Raw genomic sequence first — 15,405 nt, forward strand, 5'->3', positions numbered from 1 at the left:
TTGATGCAATACAATGCCATGACTTCTCTTTGTTTTGGTAATGTGATCTTGCATTTACAAGAAAAAGAAACTTTACTTTCGAAAGGTTTCAGCTTTTGTAAACATAAAGGTATATTTCACCCAAAAATGACAGTTGTCAAGTCAATAGAGACCAACAATTTCAAGCTCCAAATAGGACATAAAATCAGCATACAGATAATCCAAACAATTCAAATGTTTGAATACATGTCTTCTGAAGTGATACGATTGGTTTTGGGTGAGAACAGACCAAAATGTAACTCATTGTAGCACAATACATACTGTGATATGCAGTCTCCTTGGCGTGATTATGATTTGAAGCTCGATTACACTTTCTTGTGCTTGAAAGTGCTGGACCCCATTGACTTGCATTGTATGGATATATTTACAACATATCTGCATAAAAATATCTTCAGTAGTGTTCCGCAGATAAAAGAAAGTCATAAATGTTTGAGACGGCATAAGAATGAGTAAATGAGGACAGAATTATTGGGAGAACTGTTTGGGTGTATGTCTGGGTGATTGGGTAAATGCTCCAACAAAAGGAAATCATCAAAAAGAGACTGACAGTAACACAAAAGTGCTACAATACAGAATATTACACAATTAATCACTTTCATTGTGTGGCTAAAAGATGCAAAAAAAGTGAAAGGTGAATGAGACTAACATGCTGCCAAACATTTCCTTCTGTGTTCCATGAAATAAAAGATGAAATGATGAAAGAATTGTCTTTTTGGATGATTTATCCCTTTACAATTTTAAACTGGGAAAGGAGAACTTACATACACAAATGCAACATAGTGGGAAATGATTGCATCATTCTAATCAGTTCTTCAGAAGTAACACACCTGTGCAGGTGAGTGTGATTGTAATCCAGTTGAATTACTGAAAATCTGCACCTGTACATTCAGTTGTCCTTGTCTTTACTCTGATGTTTTTTTTCAGTGTCTAACTCTCTGTAAACAAACTTCAAATGCTAACATTTTGTTGTGTCTTATTTGTCTCTCTGCTCTCATGCTTGCTCTCATTCTCAACTTTTCTCCTGTTGTCCTCAGCTGACCCCCATTGTCCCAATTATTATAACCAGACTATGAGCATCTGGAATTTTGTGAAGTCTTGGTGGAGTTTCTCTTGGAAATTATCCAGGTATGGAGGTACCACACCCGTCACAAGTTTTACTCTGCAATGCCATTTCAGAATTCATTATTGTCAACCTGTATTATTTAAAACATAATTCTTTAACAGAAAAGATATCCTACCTGCCAAGAATCAGTACATGTCTCACATTTCCTGTTGTAACTGCCAGGTCAGAGAAAATCTGATCCCCTCTGAGATTATAGGAATGTAATCTCACAAATCTTAATGATCATCCTATTTCAAGGCAAACTTTTTAAAAGAAATAAGATAACCATCCACCTAAACTAGAACCATCACCTATTCTTGAAAATGCAGATATTCTTATGTTAAAATTTGGCATTAAACAACAAACAATTTGAGTGGTTTGGAAGTTAAGACACTGATGGCAAAAATAAAGCTCTGCAATTCAGTCGTCCCTTTTTTCAAATTACAGCCAGTGGTACTCTTTTCAGTTTCAGACCCCTTTTCATTTTGTGGGATGGATTGTTTCGGCCCATTTTTTGTTAAACAGGGTCATAAAGAATGTAAGCGATATGGTCTTCTCTTCACATGCCTGTCTTCTTGAGCAGTTCATATAGAAATGCTGGAAGAATTATCCACAGATGCTTTCATTAATGCTTTGAGGTGTTTTATCAGCCTTAGAGGCCCAGTTGTCAACTTCGCTGTGATCAGGGAACAAACTTCGTGGGAGCTGCCAATGTGTTTAAAGAAGCCCTCAAGCAATGTGATATGAATGCACTTGAAGCCTTTCTAGCTGAGAAACAGTGCAAGTTTATTTTCAATGCCCCTTCAGCTAGTCATGCCGGTGGTATCTGAGAGCGGCAGATACACACCGTTCGTAATGTCTTGAATGTTACTATTGGTCAGTGTCATGGAAGGCTTGACGATGCCTCTTTGAGAACTCTTCTTTATGAAGCCATGGCTATCGCCCTTTAAACGATGATGGCATCAATAATCCAAAATCACTGGATCCCTTGACTCCGAATCATCTTATCTTAATGAAGTTGCTCTATCACCTCCTGGAAAGTTTGTTAAAGCAGATATATATGCTGCAAAAAGGTGGTGTAGAGTGCAGTATTTAACTGAGCAGTTCTGGAGTCGTTGGAAGAAGGAATATTTGTTGAATATTTCCTTGAGACAAAAGTGGCATGTTCCTCGTCGCAACTTCAAAGTGAATGACATTGTCATAATCAAGGAGGATACAGTTCCAAGAAACGAGTGGCATTTGGGATGAGTTGTGGAAACTACAGAAGGGTCCAATGGGTTAGTTCGTCGGGTCAAGGTTCAAGTAGGGGAGCGGAGGTCCACAATCAAAAGAGACCATCCTTCTAAACCCTCGATTATTGAACGGCCAATTCAAAAACTAGTACTTTTGGTAGAAAGGGATTAAATGGAAAGTTAATTTCAATTAAATATACTCGCCTAACTGTTTACCAAGGAGTCTTAGAGGGTTGTAGCCGTAGCCTATTTATCGTAAACTAGAAATCATGTATGATTCACTGTTGAATATCCTGCAAAGTTTGTTAATCATAACCATTATTTGGTGGGAGTGTAAGTGGACGTCACTTTGCTTGTGTCGTTATTATGAGTTAGTCATGTCCGGGTAAAAGACGTGCCCCGGATCTGATATAAACAAGCTCAGTGGCTCCGCAGGCTAGAGATACATCCACACCGGAGCAGGGAGCGTTTTGGCGCATGCAGTCATTTTGTCTAAAGGAATGGCCAGGATTAGATTCAGTTTTCCCAACCTTCTGTTTAACGTTGATAAGCGGAGCGAGGTACGTGTGTATTTGGATTTGTTGTTGATGTTGTGAAAAAAATGTATTGTGTAATGTGAATTTAAATAGTGTGGAAGATGTGTTGTTGTTAATGCATGTATTTTAAGGTTTATTGTGGCTTTGTTTGTTTTAGTTTCACAGTGCGTAATGGAATAATAAAGATATTGCACATGTCGAACTCTACGCGGGTTTATTGATGCCAAGGGCTGCTACAGTTCCTTTGCAAAAAAGTTTAGCTCAACATTGATGTACGTGCTGATTTTCTTTCAATCATGTTTTTACAAAACAACATAATTACACTAAAAACAATAACAACAACAACTAAGCTATGATTTCCTTTTGTAATCTGTGCTACTTCAAATTAATAAACAAAACCATAAAGTTTTTGTTAGGATGATTTCTTACATCTCACAACACGAATGTCATGTGTCACATAAGGTGCAGTGTTCCAGCACTCAGTCTGTTTTAGACACAAAGCACACAGGTAGATCTCTGTTTGACAAAGACAAACATCATTAAACACAGCTGCGGTCAATTTCTCATCATGCCCATGCGTCAGCCTTATGAGATATGCATTAAAATCAACTTGTTGGATGTTGATGTGTGATAGATTGCAAAGTAACCCCTGTGTTGTCAATGCTCCAGGACATATCTGACTGATGTTCTTCAGAGTTATTTTGGAGCCAGACTACAGGATGTTGTCGTACTACAGAATCAGCATGTATCTGATAATAAAATTCATACAGTCTAAGCTGTGAAAATAAATAACCACTAAGGCCCTGATTGAATTAAGGTTTGTGTGTATACAAACATGTGCAAAATTTATAGCATGCTTAAAAAAGGTCTGAGCTGATCTACTAATGTTGTCTTCTAAGGATTGTGTCTGTCAGACGTACAAAATAGCATGCCTTGTCAATTTTTGCATGTTTCCATGCAATGGATATGCAATTTAGAGACGTGCCTCAAAATGCACATTCTAAAGGGCGGTGACAATGCAAATAAATCAAATTGAACTTTCAAAGTGATATATCAAGCCTGAAAATCATTTAAGAAACAGAAACTGAGAGCAAATTAATATGAATGAAAGCCAGGTATTAATTTGATTCTCGCTGTGCATCATGCTGTCATTGTGGCACAAAAAGAGACTTTGAGAATGGAGAATACAATGAACACCCATTAATGTCACATATTAATGAAAATGTTTATTATTTCCATTGAAAAATTATTTTGGTTATTATATAACTCAATATCATAACTGATAATATCTTACAGCTCCTATAACTTATAGATAAAAAAGCCTACTAACAATTTATAACCAAGTTATGTTGTAATTTAATGTATTAAACATTGTTTTTAACTGAGGAAATGTTGCAAAATATTTTAAGTGGTGGTTCTATCGAGTGCTCAATTGAACTGGGCTGGCTGGTACACACCAGTATGCTGAAAAAGTTTGTCTGGCTCCTGTGAAATGAGCAGAGTGTTAGTTCTCTCCTCTGTGATTTCAGATTCAGATTTCATTTTGGTATACATAAGTGGTGCGATGGCTTAATGTTTACATAATTGTATCATTCAAGATCATTCATAATATAATATTATCATTCAGAATATAAGCATTCATGTTCCTGGGCACTACCATCTCACAGGACCTGAAGTGGGAGACCCACATTGACTCTAGAGATGCACCGATCGACCGGCCAGGGACCGGAATTAGCCGATTTTCTGCATGCTCGGCCCGGACCGGTGATCGGCCGGTCAGCCTCACGTCTTACCGATTCCAAGCCGGTCCGTTTTGTTGCCAGCGGCGCAGGCAATAACGTCACAGCCGCATGTAAACATGTCATTGGCGTGGAAGATCTTTATGTATTCTTCACTCACACAGTAAATTTCGAAATGTGTAATAATTGTAAGGCCAAAGTAAACCGCGGGGGAACCATCACAATAACTTTCGGATCAACAAACCTAATTAGACATTTATAACACCATCACCCAGCTGAAAATGCCCATTTAAAAAAAAAAAACTAAAAAGTGAAAGCGGCTAAAGCTAGCCAGAGCTCAGAGCCAGTCACAAGTCAGCAGCCTCTCCTATCATTCCTTGGTATGAGCAACGAAAATACCAAAGCAAATTATGGAATTCATGGCCCTGGATGACCAGCTGTTCTCCATAGTTGAGGACAGAGGGATCAGAAATCTGCTAAATTTCCTCGATACAGAGTAGGAGGTACTTTCCGACATCGCGTTGCCCGAGTTGTTTAATCTCGTGTCATGTCACACACGCAGCCTGTTATCTGTCAACATTTGGGTACACAAATCCGGGAGAGGGGAAGGGGGGTGCTGGATGGCAGAGGCAGGCTAAATACATACAAATTGTGCCGTTGTGATTTAACATATTTTTTCCCACCGTGTCCGATATTAAAATCAGTGCGACACACATTGCAAAAGGCGTGGGCATTGTCGATATGGCTTCGGGATATGAAATTCAATTCTTCCATCCAGCTGTTGTTAAATGTACATGTATATTTTTTATTTTTCGGTAGAGCACCAGCTGAGTCTTTCTCTCCCATCTACCAGTGATACTTCATTTAACATCCCGCATCTACTGCCTGCGCAGATATCAACAGCGCAAATGGGTTGTAGGTTGCCACATTGTGGTCATAAATGATTTGTAATGTGTATGATGTGTCGATTGTGTGAGTAGGATGCATTTCATTCAAGATCTTGCAACTGGACCACCTTGGAATAATATATTGATGTGATTATTCATATAACGTGGTTTGGGCCATACAAATTACGGGAGTTTTTTTGGGAGAAATAACAAAACGGGAGACTCCCGGGAAAAATGGGAGTGTTGACAGCCGTTCCCGAAGCAGTGCTCAGTTTTACAACTGATATTTGGACATCTAACGTAAGTTGAGCATATTGGACACTTCAGTTTTTCAGATCTTTGGAATTGTTTTGTTAGATGAGTAATAAAGAGAAAAAAGTCCATTTATAAAAATAGTGGAAAATGACATCCGTTATATAAAGCAACTCATTTGCAGTTAATTGTTATTTCTACCTCTTTCTAGTCACAGAGGACTTTATTTTGAGAGTTGTTTAAGTGAGAGAAGATCCTGTAACTTAGTGCAGTTTGGGGGAAATTGTAATGTTTAATAATTTATTTTATTATGAAAATAAAATTTAGCAATGAAGAAAGGTACATTTTGTTTGTATATGTGGTCAATAATAGTTCTTAGAAAGAAAATCGGAATCGAAAAAAAAATCGGTATCGGCAGGTCACACTTGCAAAAAATCTAAAATCGAAATCGGCCAAGAAAATTGCAATCGGTGCATCTCTAATTGATTCCATTGTGAAAAAGGCCCAGCAGATGTTGTACTTCCTTCGCCAGCAAAGGAAGTTCAACCTGCCACAGGTGCTGCTGATCCAGTTCTACTTAGCAGTCATTGAGTCTGTCCTCTGCACTTCAATAACTGTCTGTTTTTTTTTCAGCTACCAAGTCAAACGTCAGCAGACTTCAAAGGAATGTCCGGACAGCTGAACGGATTACTGGTTCTCACCTTCCCACCCTCCAAGAACTGTACACCTCCCGAATGAGGAAAAGGGCTGAAACAAACTGTCCATTGTGGCAATAAAATCATGTGCGTATTCAACTATTCATTCATATTTATATTCCATTTATATTTATTTGAAATATCCTAACTCTTCAGCACAATACATAAAATCACCTTGCACATAACTGTATATCCGTATATAAAATATTTCAACAACATTATTATTGGCCTGCTGTAATTTCCTCTATATATTTATCTGTTGTATCTTATTTTTATTCTTATTTCACTGTTACTTTTATATATCCAATATTTCAAATGTTTGTATGTATATGTTGTGTGTGTATATATATATATATATATATATATATATATATATATATATATATATATATGATTTTTTTGTGTTCTCTTTGCATTGGAAGCTTCTGTCACCATGACACATTCCTTGTGTGTGTAAGCATACTTGGCAATAAAGCTAATTATGATTCTGATATTTTTTCTTCTTTGTGAATTATGAGTTAAAGAAAAGAGTGTCATACATGGATATGCTCATCAACTACTCATACAACTACTAAATAGTAGGGATTTTATGATGATACTGTATTGATGATACTTAGTAAGAGTCATGCTGTAAGTGAGCTTGCATTTGGTGCAATTGGCACACGGAAAAGCCTTCTTTTGGAGAGTGTGTCCAACATATGTGCATGTGTATATATTTGCTAAAAAGTTTCTTAGGAAATCACCAGCAAAACATCCACGAATTTGATAGGCTGCACAAGCAAATTAGCACCCCTTATTTGGGGTCTTAGTAAATCAGGGCCTATGCCTAAAATAAAAAATGTAAAAAATATGAATATAACATATAACATGGTACGTATTCATCACTCAAACACTTTCAAAATGAGACAGTACACTTATTACATGAATCGAACCAGCAATGTTCTGGTTTAAACTCACTTCCCGTAAAGGAAAAACATACAAACAGATTTGACACCATAACAATTTTTTCATAGTCTGTCTCTATAATACTGTATATTTGTGCTGTTTATATTAACTTGCTTTAGATTTGGTGGTCAAATGTAAATGAAAAGCTTAATGAAAGACATCAAGCATGCAGTACAATAGAGTGTTCAATAAAAGATGACCTGACCTTTAAACCTCAAATGAATGACCCTGAATTCAACATATAATTCAACATCTGCATTAGATTTAAGGTGAAAAATGCATTACACCCATTCACAGACACACATAAAAACTTGAGGATCATGCTGTCTCAGTCACGCTGAAACTTAACAGTTAGTATTTACGGTAAGTAACACAGACTATTGAAAGAAAGGATTTTTGCAAAGAGCAGAACTCTCACCTCTTCCTAACTGAGCCACCTCCTCCAGATCTGTAGGGGTCTTTGCAACAGCGATGGCCTCAGGGAGCTTCAGGGTGAAGGGCAGAACATCCCTAAAGAGAACAAGAGGATGTTTTAAAGAGCAAAATCATTACTAAAGACTTTTTATTTAAATAAACATAATGATTTCTCTAAAATGTGAATTATTTCAAAATGTAAACGTTGCTATTTTAAAATCTCGTAGCAAGAGAAGATGTGGGACATAAGGGTCTGCTCTAACAATTTATACAAATAAGACTGACTAATTTGTACAATATTTTGACTTTACTATTATTCTGTGGCTTGTCAAAACTAGAAAGCAATCGAATCAGCATAATCTGATTTACCTTTTGGTTTACTCTCAAGTTTAAAGGTGCAGTATGTAAGATTCAGAAACCCTTGTTATTAAGTGAACTGCAGCCAGCTACCTTTTGCTCATACTTGCGCTCGTGCACACACTCTATAGGGATGTGAGCGAGCATCGACCAAAACAATGACGTAACATACAAAGAGGCTGAATGTGATTCACCGGCATCATGCTGACAGATAATAGCATAATTTAAATTACAGTTATGATTGTTTTACTACAAACTTTCAGACTAAACTAAAACTACTTATCAGCAAACACAGCATGCAGTTATGTTGCACTATTGTATGTTTTGTATGTCATACTAGCGTATTTGCTTAAATTTATCCTGTATACCTGACATTTAGTATAAAGAGAAGATCGTTGAAATTATTTGAATGTTACAAAGCAAGGTAGCTTGCTATTTGTCAGCATCAGCAGGCAAGATCAAGATAGTTAAAATTACATAGATAAATCATTATGGCACTATATTTCACACGCTTTGCAGTTATGTTAGCTTACCTGTCCAATAAGAAGAATGCTAATTCAGGGTCAGTTTTGATCCCCAAAACAGAACGAATCTCCCTCCAGGAATCAAATGCCCTGACGATGTTCACTCTAGTTTTTGCTTGACCACGATCATGTTCCTTCTTAGCCAGATAAGATTCAATATATAAATGTTTATTTTTGTTGATTTTTTTTTTTTTTTGGCATACTTTGCGTTTGTGAAGGAGTTGGTGTTGTGTTGAGAGCTGGCCTTTTGCTGGATTCCATCTAAGATAGCGTTACCTAGTGTTGCAATTTGTTTTCACTGTTGAATAGCGGAAGCACTGAGGCAAGAGCGCGAGCACGCATAAACGTCACATTCTTATGATTTTCCTGGCAAAAGCGACCCACTCCCGTCACACAAAAATCAGTCTACAGGCTTTAATTTCAACAAAGGAAGTCCGGGAAGGGCTCATTTTTTAAGTTGTGTTACAAGTCGTTCACAAATTGGCAAAATAAAATGTGAATATTACAAAAAATGTTTTACATATTGCACCTTTAAAGAGACTTGTGTCTTATTTTTACAAGGGTTAGTTCACATAAAAAATTTATTTCTCTAATAATTTACTCACTCTCATGATATCCCAGGTATGATCTTTCTTTAGTATATAGTTTCTTTCTTCAGCAGAACACATTTGAGGAAAAATATCTTACCTCAGGAGGTCCTTAAAATGCAAGTGGATGGTGATCAGACTTTTGAAGCTGCAAAAATCACAGACAATCAGCATAAACTTCATCCATGCGACTCCAGTGGTTAAATAAATGCCTTCTAAAGCGATACAATTGCTTTTGGTGCGAAAAAGACACATTTTAAATACTTTTTAACTATAAATCATAATTTCCGGTCAACAGTAGTATTCGTGTGTGACATAATCCCATTGTCATTTGAAACATGCGAGAACTGATGCACGTGTGTCACAGCCGGAAAAGCAGTGCTGTTTACAAGTGAGTAGGAGGAACGCTGTAAAGAAGTTTCATTGGTTTTGGTTTAGACCAGTATTTGTACCTGTTTCTTTACACACAATAGTGTGTTTGTGTACTTATCCTGGATGTCTCAACCAAGAGGGGAACGTGACATTACATCCATAATATGCCAACGTGAATGCATCACACCAGAGACTGCGTGAACTTTACCCTCTTGTTAAGCTTACCGGAATCAATGGTTTATAGTTAAAAAGTACTTAAAAATTACACATTTTTCACACCAAATCTGATTGTATCACTTCAGAAGACATTAATTTAACCGCTGATGTTTATGCTGACTGTCTATGATTTTTGGAGCGTCAAACATCACCATCCAATTACATTTAAGGACCCACTGAGCCAAGATATTTTTCTGTTTTTCTTCAAATGTGTTCTGGTGAAGAAAGAGAGTCATACACACCTTTTTTTGGGGGTGAACTATCCCTTAAAAATGAGAATATCACAGCAAAGAGAATAATTCCCCCTTTAAAACACTGAGCTGGGGAAACATGTTTGGGTAATTATTACTGCTTTTAATCTAAATATGTTAGGCTTTTTTTAAGATTTCTTATAAATTATGAATGTCCATAACAACATTTAATAATCACAGCCCTTCTTCTCTTTAAATATAAAACAGAGCAGTGAACATTTTAGAAACAAAACAAGATCTTAACAAAGGGCCAATGTGCACTTTTAGTGAGCACTTTCAGAGTAGGATACTATTACCTGCTGATACAGCAGAAAGCCACCAGACGAAAGAGGTCTGCAAAGTTGATTCCTGAGCCCTCCAGGGAAAAGGCTGTAATACACACACACACACACACACACACACACAATAATTGCTATTGGAAAAACGTGAATGACCTTACAGCCTCACTCTAAGGGAAAAGTTAACAGATCCAAGTATAATTTCAAACTTCCTTTAGTGAGTTCCTACAAAAGCAGCACCAGATCTGACCCAATTATTTACAGAGAGTGACCGACAAAGAGAGATATATGAAGATGCAACTGGAGCAGAGTGAAATGGGGGGGGGGTGCCTTTCTCTCTAAGTTATCTCTCCATCGATGAATAGATACAGCATGGGCCTGAAAATGCTCATAAAACACGCCAGGGAAGGCGTTCTTTTCCGTTCCTATTCTTTTAGGGGGAAAAGACCCCACGGTGGCCACACCCTGCCCTGAAGAGTAGGGAAGGGTAAAGAGTGGCAAATACACCATACGGGCCCAATAACTGGACATCTGAGAGGCGCGGTGGTAAATCGTGCCCTTCGTAGGGGGGAGATTATATAACACAGCGACCGGGGCAGAGAGGGCTCTGCCAAGGGAGCCGTGGATCTACCACAAGGAAGGGAGAGACCGTGCCATGGAAGATACATCATAGGAGGTTAACAAGGAAACCGAAAACCTGTGGAACAGTTACCCCGGTACAGGGCATGTAGCAAGTACTGGGTCTGACCACGAATTCCTCTGCAGAATTTGTGAGTCAGAGGGCTAGGAGGAAGAACATCCAGGGCTCACAAGTCGTGAACACGGATGGGAGAGAAGAGCGTGCGGCTTCACCTTCTTGGAGGGGAAAGGCGCTTTGCACAAGCGGTACACCCGACCAGCTGTCCGTGTAATGAAACTTACTTACCTACTTGCACCTGAAAGAACACAAGATGAGACCGGCTCAACTCGGAGATTGTAAAACCTTGCAAAGTTAATGGGTGTTTCCCAGCCCACTACCCTACATATGTCTGCTAGAGAGGTGCCAATGGCCAGTGCCCATGAGGATGCCATACTCCTCGTGGAGTGTGCTCGTACCCGCAAGGGGACGGGCACTGACTAGACCTGGTAGGCCAACACTATGGTGTCCACAATCCAGTGGCCAAGCCTCTGTTTGGAGATAGCGTTTCCTTTTCGCTATCCACCAAAGCAGACAAAGAGCTGCTCAGAGCATCTAAAGCTATGCGTGCAATCCAAAGCATGCACCGGACACAGCAATGATAAAGCTGGGTCTGCCTCCTCCGGGGACAGCGCTTATAGTCTCACCACTCGATCCCTAAAAGGGGTTGTGGGAACCTTGGGCAAGTAGCCTGGTCAGGGTCTCAGGATCACGTGAGTGTCTTCCGGACCGAAATCTAGGCACTCTTCACTGACAGAGAACGCTTGCAGGTTCCCGACCCTCTTGATGGAAGTGAGTGTGGTCAGGAGGATCTTCAGAGAGACTACCTTTAACTCAACTGACTCGAGGGGCTCGAAGGGGGCTCTCTGTAGGCCTGAGAGGACCACGGAGAGGTCCCATGAGGGAAAGAGGCGTGGTCTAGTAGGATTCAGCATGGCGCCTCTCAGAAACCTGATGATCAGGTCGTGCTTACCGAGGGACTTAAATCGAGGAAACCTAATTTCTTGACAGTGTGGGTACCACAAAACATGCAGGGTGCGGTGAACAGAAAAAAAGGGAACAAAAGGTGCTCGTCATGCATCTCTGGGAAGAATGGAACTGGTCATCCAGTCATCCAGCCGTAAGTGATCAGTGGCGGGCGGAGGGTTCCATGGTGGCCCGGGAAAGCATGGCAGTGAGTTCAGCATCCGCCTCAGACCGGGCTGCCACACCCGAAGGCGGCAGTCCGGTCGAGTCTTCAGCACCCGACACAACTAGGACGACCTCTGATGCAGTGATCGACATGTCATCCGGGTCTCGGGCTCTGGGAGAGACATTAGGCTGGCACTGGGTCGAGCTGCCTGTCTCATCCCAGAGGTGGACGGAGGCCAGCGAGCGTGCTGCGGGTGGGTGGCCCATGGTGAATTACCCGGCTTGACCGTACCCAGTGAAGCCTGCAAAACTTCTCCAGCACCAGCCACATTGTCGCCGTACCCATAGGTAGGAGGGCCGGGAAGGGGGACAGCTGAAGAGGCACTCCCTTGGAAGAAGGAGAGCCACGCTTGTAGAGTGGTGGTCTGTTCCAACCATCCATGAACGCTTCCTCAATGTGGCACTGGCCCAGACACATGAGGCAGTGTTCGTGACCGTCAGAGGTGGAGAGGTAACGACCACATCCAGGAACTGCACAGAGACAGTATAGCATCTTTCAAAAGACACGTCTTTGAAAAGAAGTTCAACGTCACTGTGCACACTCTTTTAGAGAAAATAAAATGAAGCAGGGTGTAGTCTGCAGCGGAGTGCAGAGTGGAGAAAGACTGTTGGAAAGCGCTGTAGATCCAACAGCAACACTCTGTGAGGGAAGGTGAACAAGTGAGCAGAGGACTTCAGCTTGCTGTAGTGCGACTGCTCGGCTCCAAAGAATAAATCTGAATGAACTTGCCTGCTGGCCTCCCTTTTATACCTGTATGTCGCAGGGAGTGGCATGCAAATTCAACTCGCCAATTCTCATTGGCCTTTTCTCAAAGATCTGAAGGTCTTTTGGGCTCTCAAGATTGACCCCAAGTGTCACTTCATCGACATAACGTTGAGTGAGTGTCAGAAGGGGAACCCCAGGCAGGAAGAAGAGACAAAAGAGAAATAGAAGAGAGAAAAAAATCACACAGACAGACACACACAATTAGCATTCTATATATGAGAACTAATGCATAGGAACCTGGTATCTTACTATATTGGCTCTCTTTAACTGGGAAGTCTCGAACAGTCAGTGGGTCACTGTCCATCCGCAGGGAAATCACCTTTTTCTGCAGTTTAGCAGACTTTCTTACCACAAAACTCTAGATAAAACACAGACACAGAAAAATAAGAACTACATATAAACATGACCATGCTTATATAAATACTAACATAACATACAAATGATAAGCATGTGCCTTTGTTGAGTATTAATGAATACAGTAAGTAGTGCTGACAGCAGCATCGGTGCAGTTGCTGTCTTTACCCCAGCTGGCTGTGGATACAGAATGCGTCTTGCTTCCTCATCACCGAGTGACAGCAGCAGCCATACAGAGTGTGTCTGCATCAGTCGGTCCAGGATGCTCATGCGTCTGCGCAGAGAGTCATACCCAGAGTCCCTCACGCCTGGCGCACCAGCACATTCAGAAGATTGCAGGAACAGGCCGCTCACCTCTCCTTCCACACTACACACATATATACAAAGAGAGAACAAAAGACTTAAGGTCTGTTCCAAAAGCTAGTGAGCTGCCTCCAGTGGCAGCATTTTAAGGCATCATAGGTGTGCTCTTGATGCAATCTCAATTATGCTGCTTCCTAAGATATCTTGTTTTAACCAAATTCTAAAGTAACATGGTGTGTATCCTTCCCCAACTCAGAACAATATGAAAGAAAACAAGACTACATCGTCCACCTACTTTCCGAACCCACACTGAGCTATAGTACAATTAAAAACAAAACAATTGCATCTAAATTACAGAATTATTGGGGATGCCCAAAGTACCTGTACTTTGGTATTAAAATCAAGCTGCTAAAATTAAAAATAAAAATGTTAATGTTAAAATTCTTTCTCATATTACATACATTCATTAATATGCAGAGACATCTGAAGTAAGCAATTTGTAGGCTGATTTCACCAAAAAGTGTAACATTGTGGCGCTATCTCACTACGTATGTATGTGTGTGCCTGTGTGTGTATGTACGTATGTGTATAATTATTTTTTATTATTATTATTATCTATATCTTGCTGCTGTTTTTGTATTTTTTTGTATTGTTGTGCACTGGACGCTCCTGTCACCAAGACAAATTCCTTGTATGTGTAAGCTGATTCTTATTCTATCAAAACATTCCTCTGTTTGTTTGAGTGGTTCATCCGGCCCGATACAGCAACACTGGCTCGACCGATGGTGTTTGTTTGGGGTGGGACTACCTGTTTGTGAAACCAATGTAGGATGGGGGGAGTTTTCTGCAATGTTTAGAAAAACAGTGATTATTTTTGCCTTTACATTTGGTGACATTGCAGAAAGCTTAAGCTTTAATACGTCATATCGTGCAGAGAATAACATGGCATCCATTTCAGTAGTTTTATTTTTCATATGATATTTTCTTCATAAATTTCTGAATATATACTTGAATACTTGATCCTGCTGTTTGATTCCTAAAAAAATTGTCTCTTTCACTTTTATTTGTATTGACCTATTGATGAAGTGCTGATACTTTGGTATGGAGTTAACAAGTAAAATAACTTCACGTATTACGAATGCAGTAATATCAAATTAAGAACACAGAACATCAAGTTTGGTACTACATAATTGGCACACTAGTTGTTTTCCAAAATTTTGGAAACCTCCACTTGTTGTGAAACACCTGAACTTTGCTCTTCCTTTAAAATTCTTGGAAATGTGGTATTGCAAAAGCCCGGAATGTCCTATGGTCTGAAAAATAAAACATGCTCCATCTGCTGTAAAACATGCAGCAGTACAACAACAACTTGAGAATAATTCTAAATAATCTAAGGCATCAGTTTAAGGCAAAATACCTATGTTTTACAGCTAATGTCTGTAATTTTCTCAGTGTTTAAATACTTTCTCCTATCACAGCTTAATGTGTAGAGACAACTGTAAGACACATCAACTTTAGCTCAACCATTGACGCAAATTTGGGGCAGGACTACCTACTTGTCCAAACAATGGAAGATGGTAGAGAGTTTGGGAAACCTGTTTCAATTTCCATTTATGCATTTATCCATGGGCAAATAAAACTATGAATGTCTTACTTATAGTTGTCTCCGCATAGTAGGTGTTATGGGAA

General features: G+C 39.6%; 1 protein-coding gene across 1 annotated transcript in view; it reads right to left on the bottom strand.

The window, feature by feature from the left end:
* LOC127617972 (ras and Rab interactor 2-like) overlaps nt 1-15,405 on the bottom strand; it is a 65,216-nt gene that overhangs the window by 13,459 nt on the left and 36,352 nt on the right. Inside the window, exons 4-7 of the mRNA XM_052090170.1 lie at nt 13,582-13,780; nt 13,309-13,417; nt 10,445-10,517; nt 7,846-7,937 (exon numbers count right to left, since the gene is read on the bottom strand). Coding sequence (XP_051946130.1) covers nt 7,846-7,937; nt 10,445-10,517; nt 13,309-13,417; nt 13,582-13,780 — 473 coding nt within the window. The remainder of the gene's footprint in view (nt 1-7,845; nt 7,938-10,444; nt 10,518-13,308; nt 13,418-13,581; nt 13,781-15,405) is intronic.

This window comes from Xyrauchen texanus, chromosome 24 (genome assembly GCF_025860055.1).
Source record: "Xyrauchen texanus isolate HMW12.3.18 chromosome 24, RBS_HiC_50CHRs, whole genome shotgun sequence".
NCBI lineage: Eukaryota > Metazoa > Chordata > Actinopteri > Cypriniformes > Catostomidae > Xyrauchen > Xyrauchen texanus.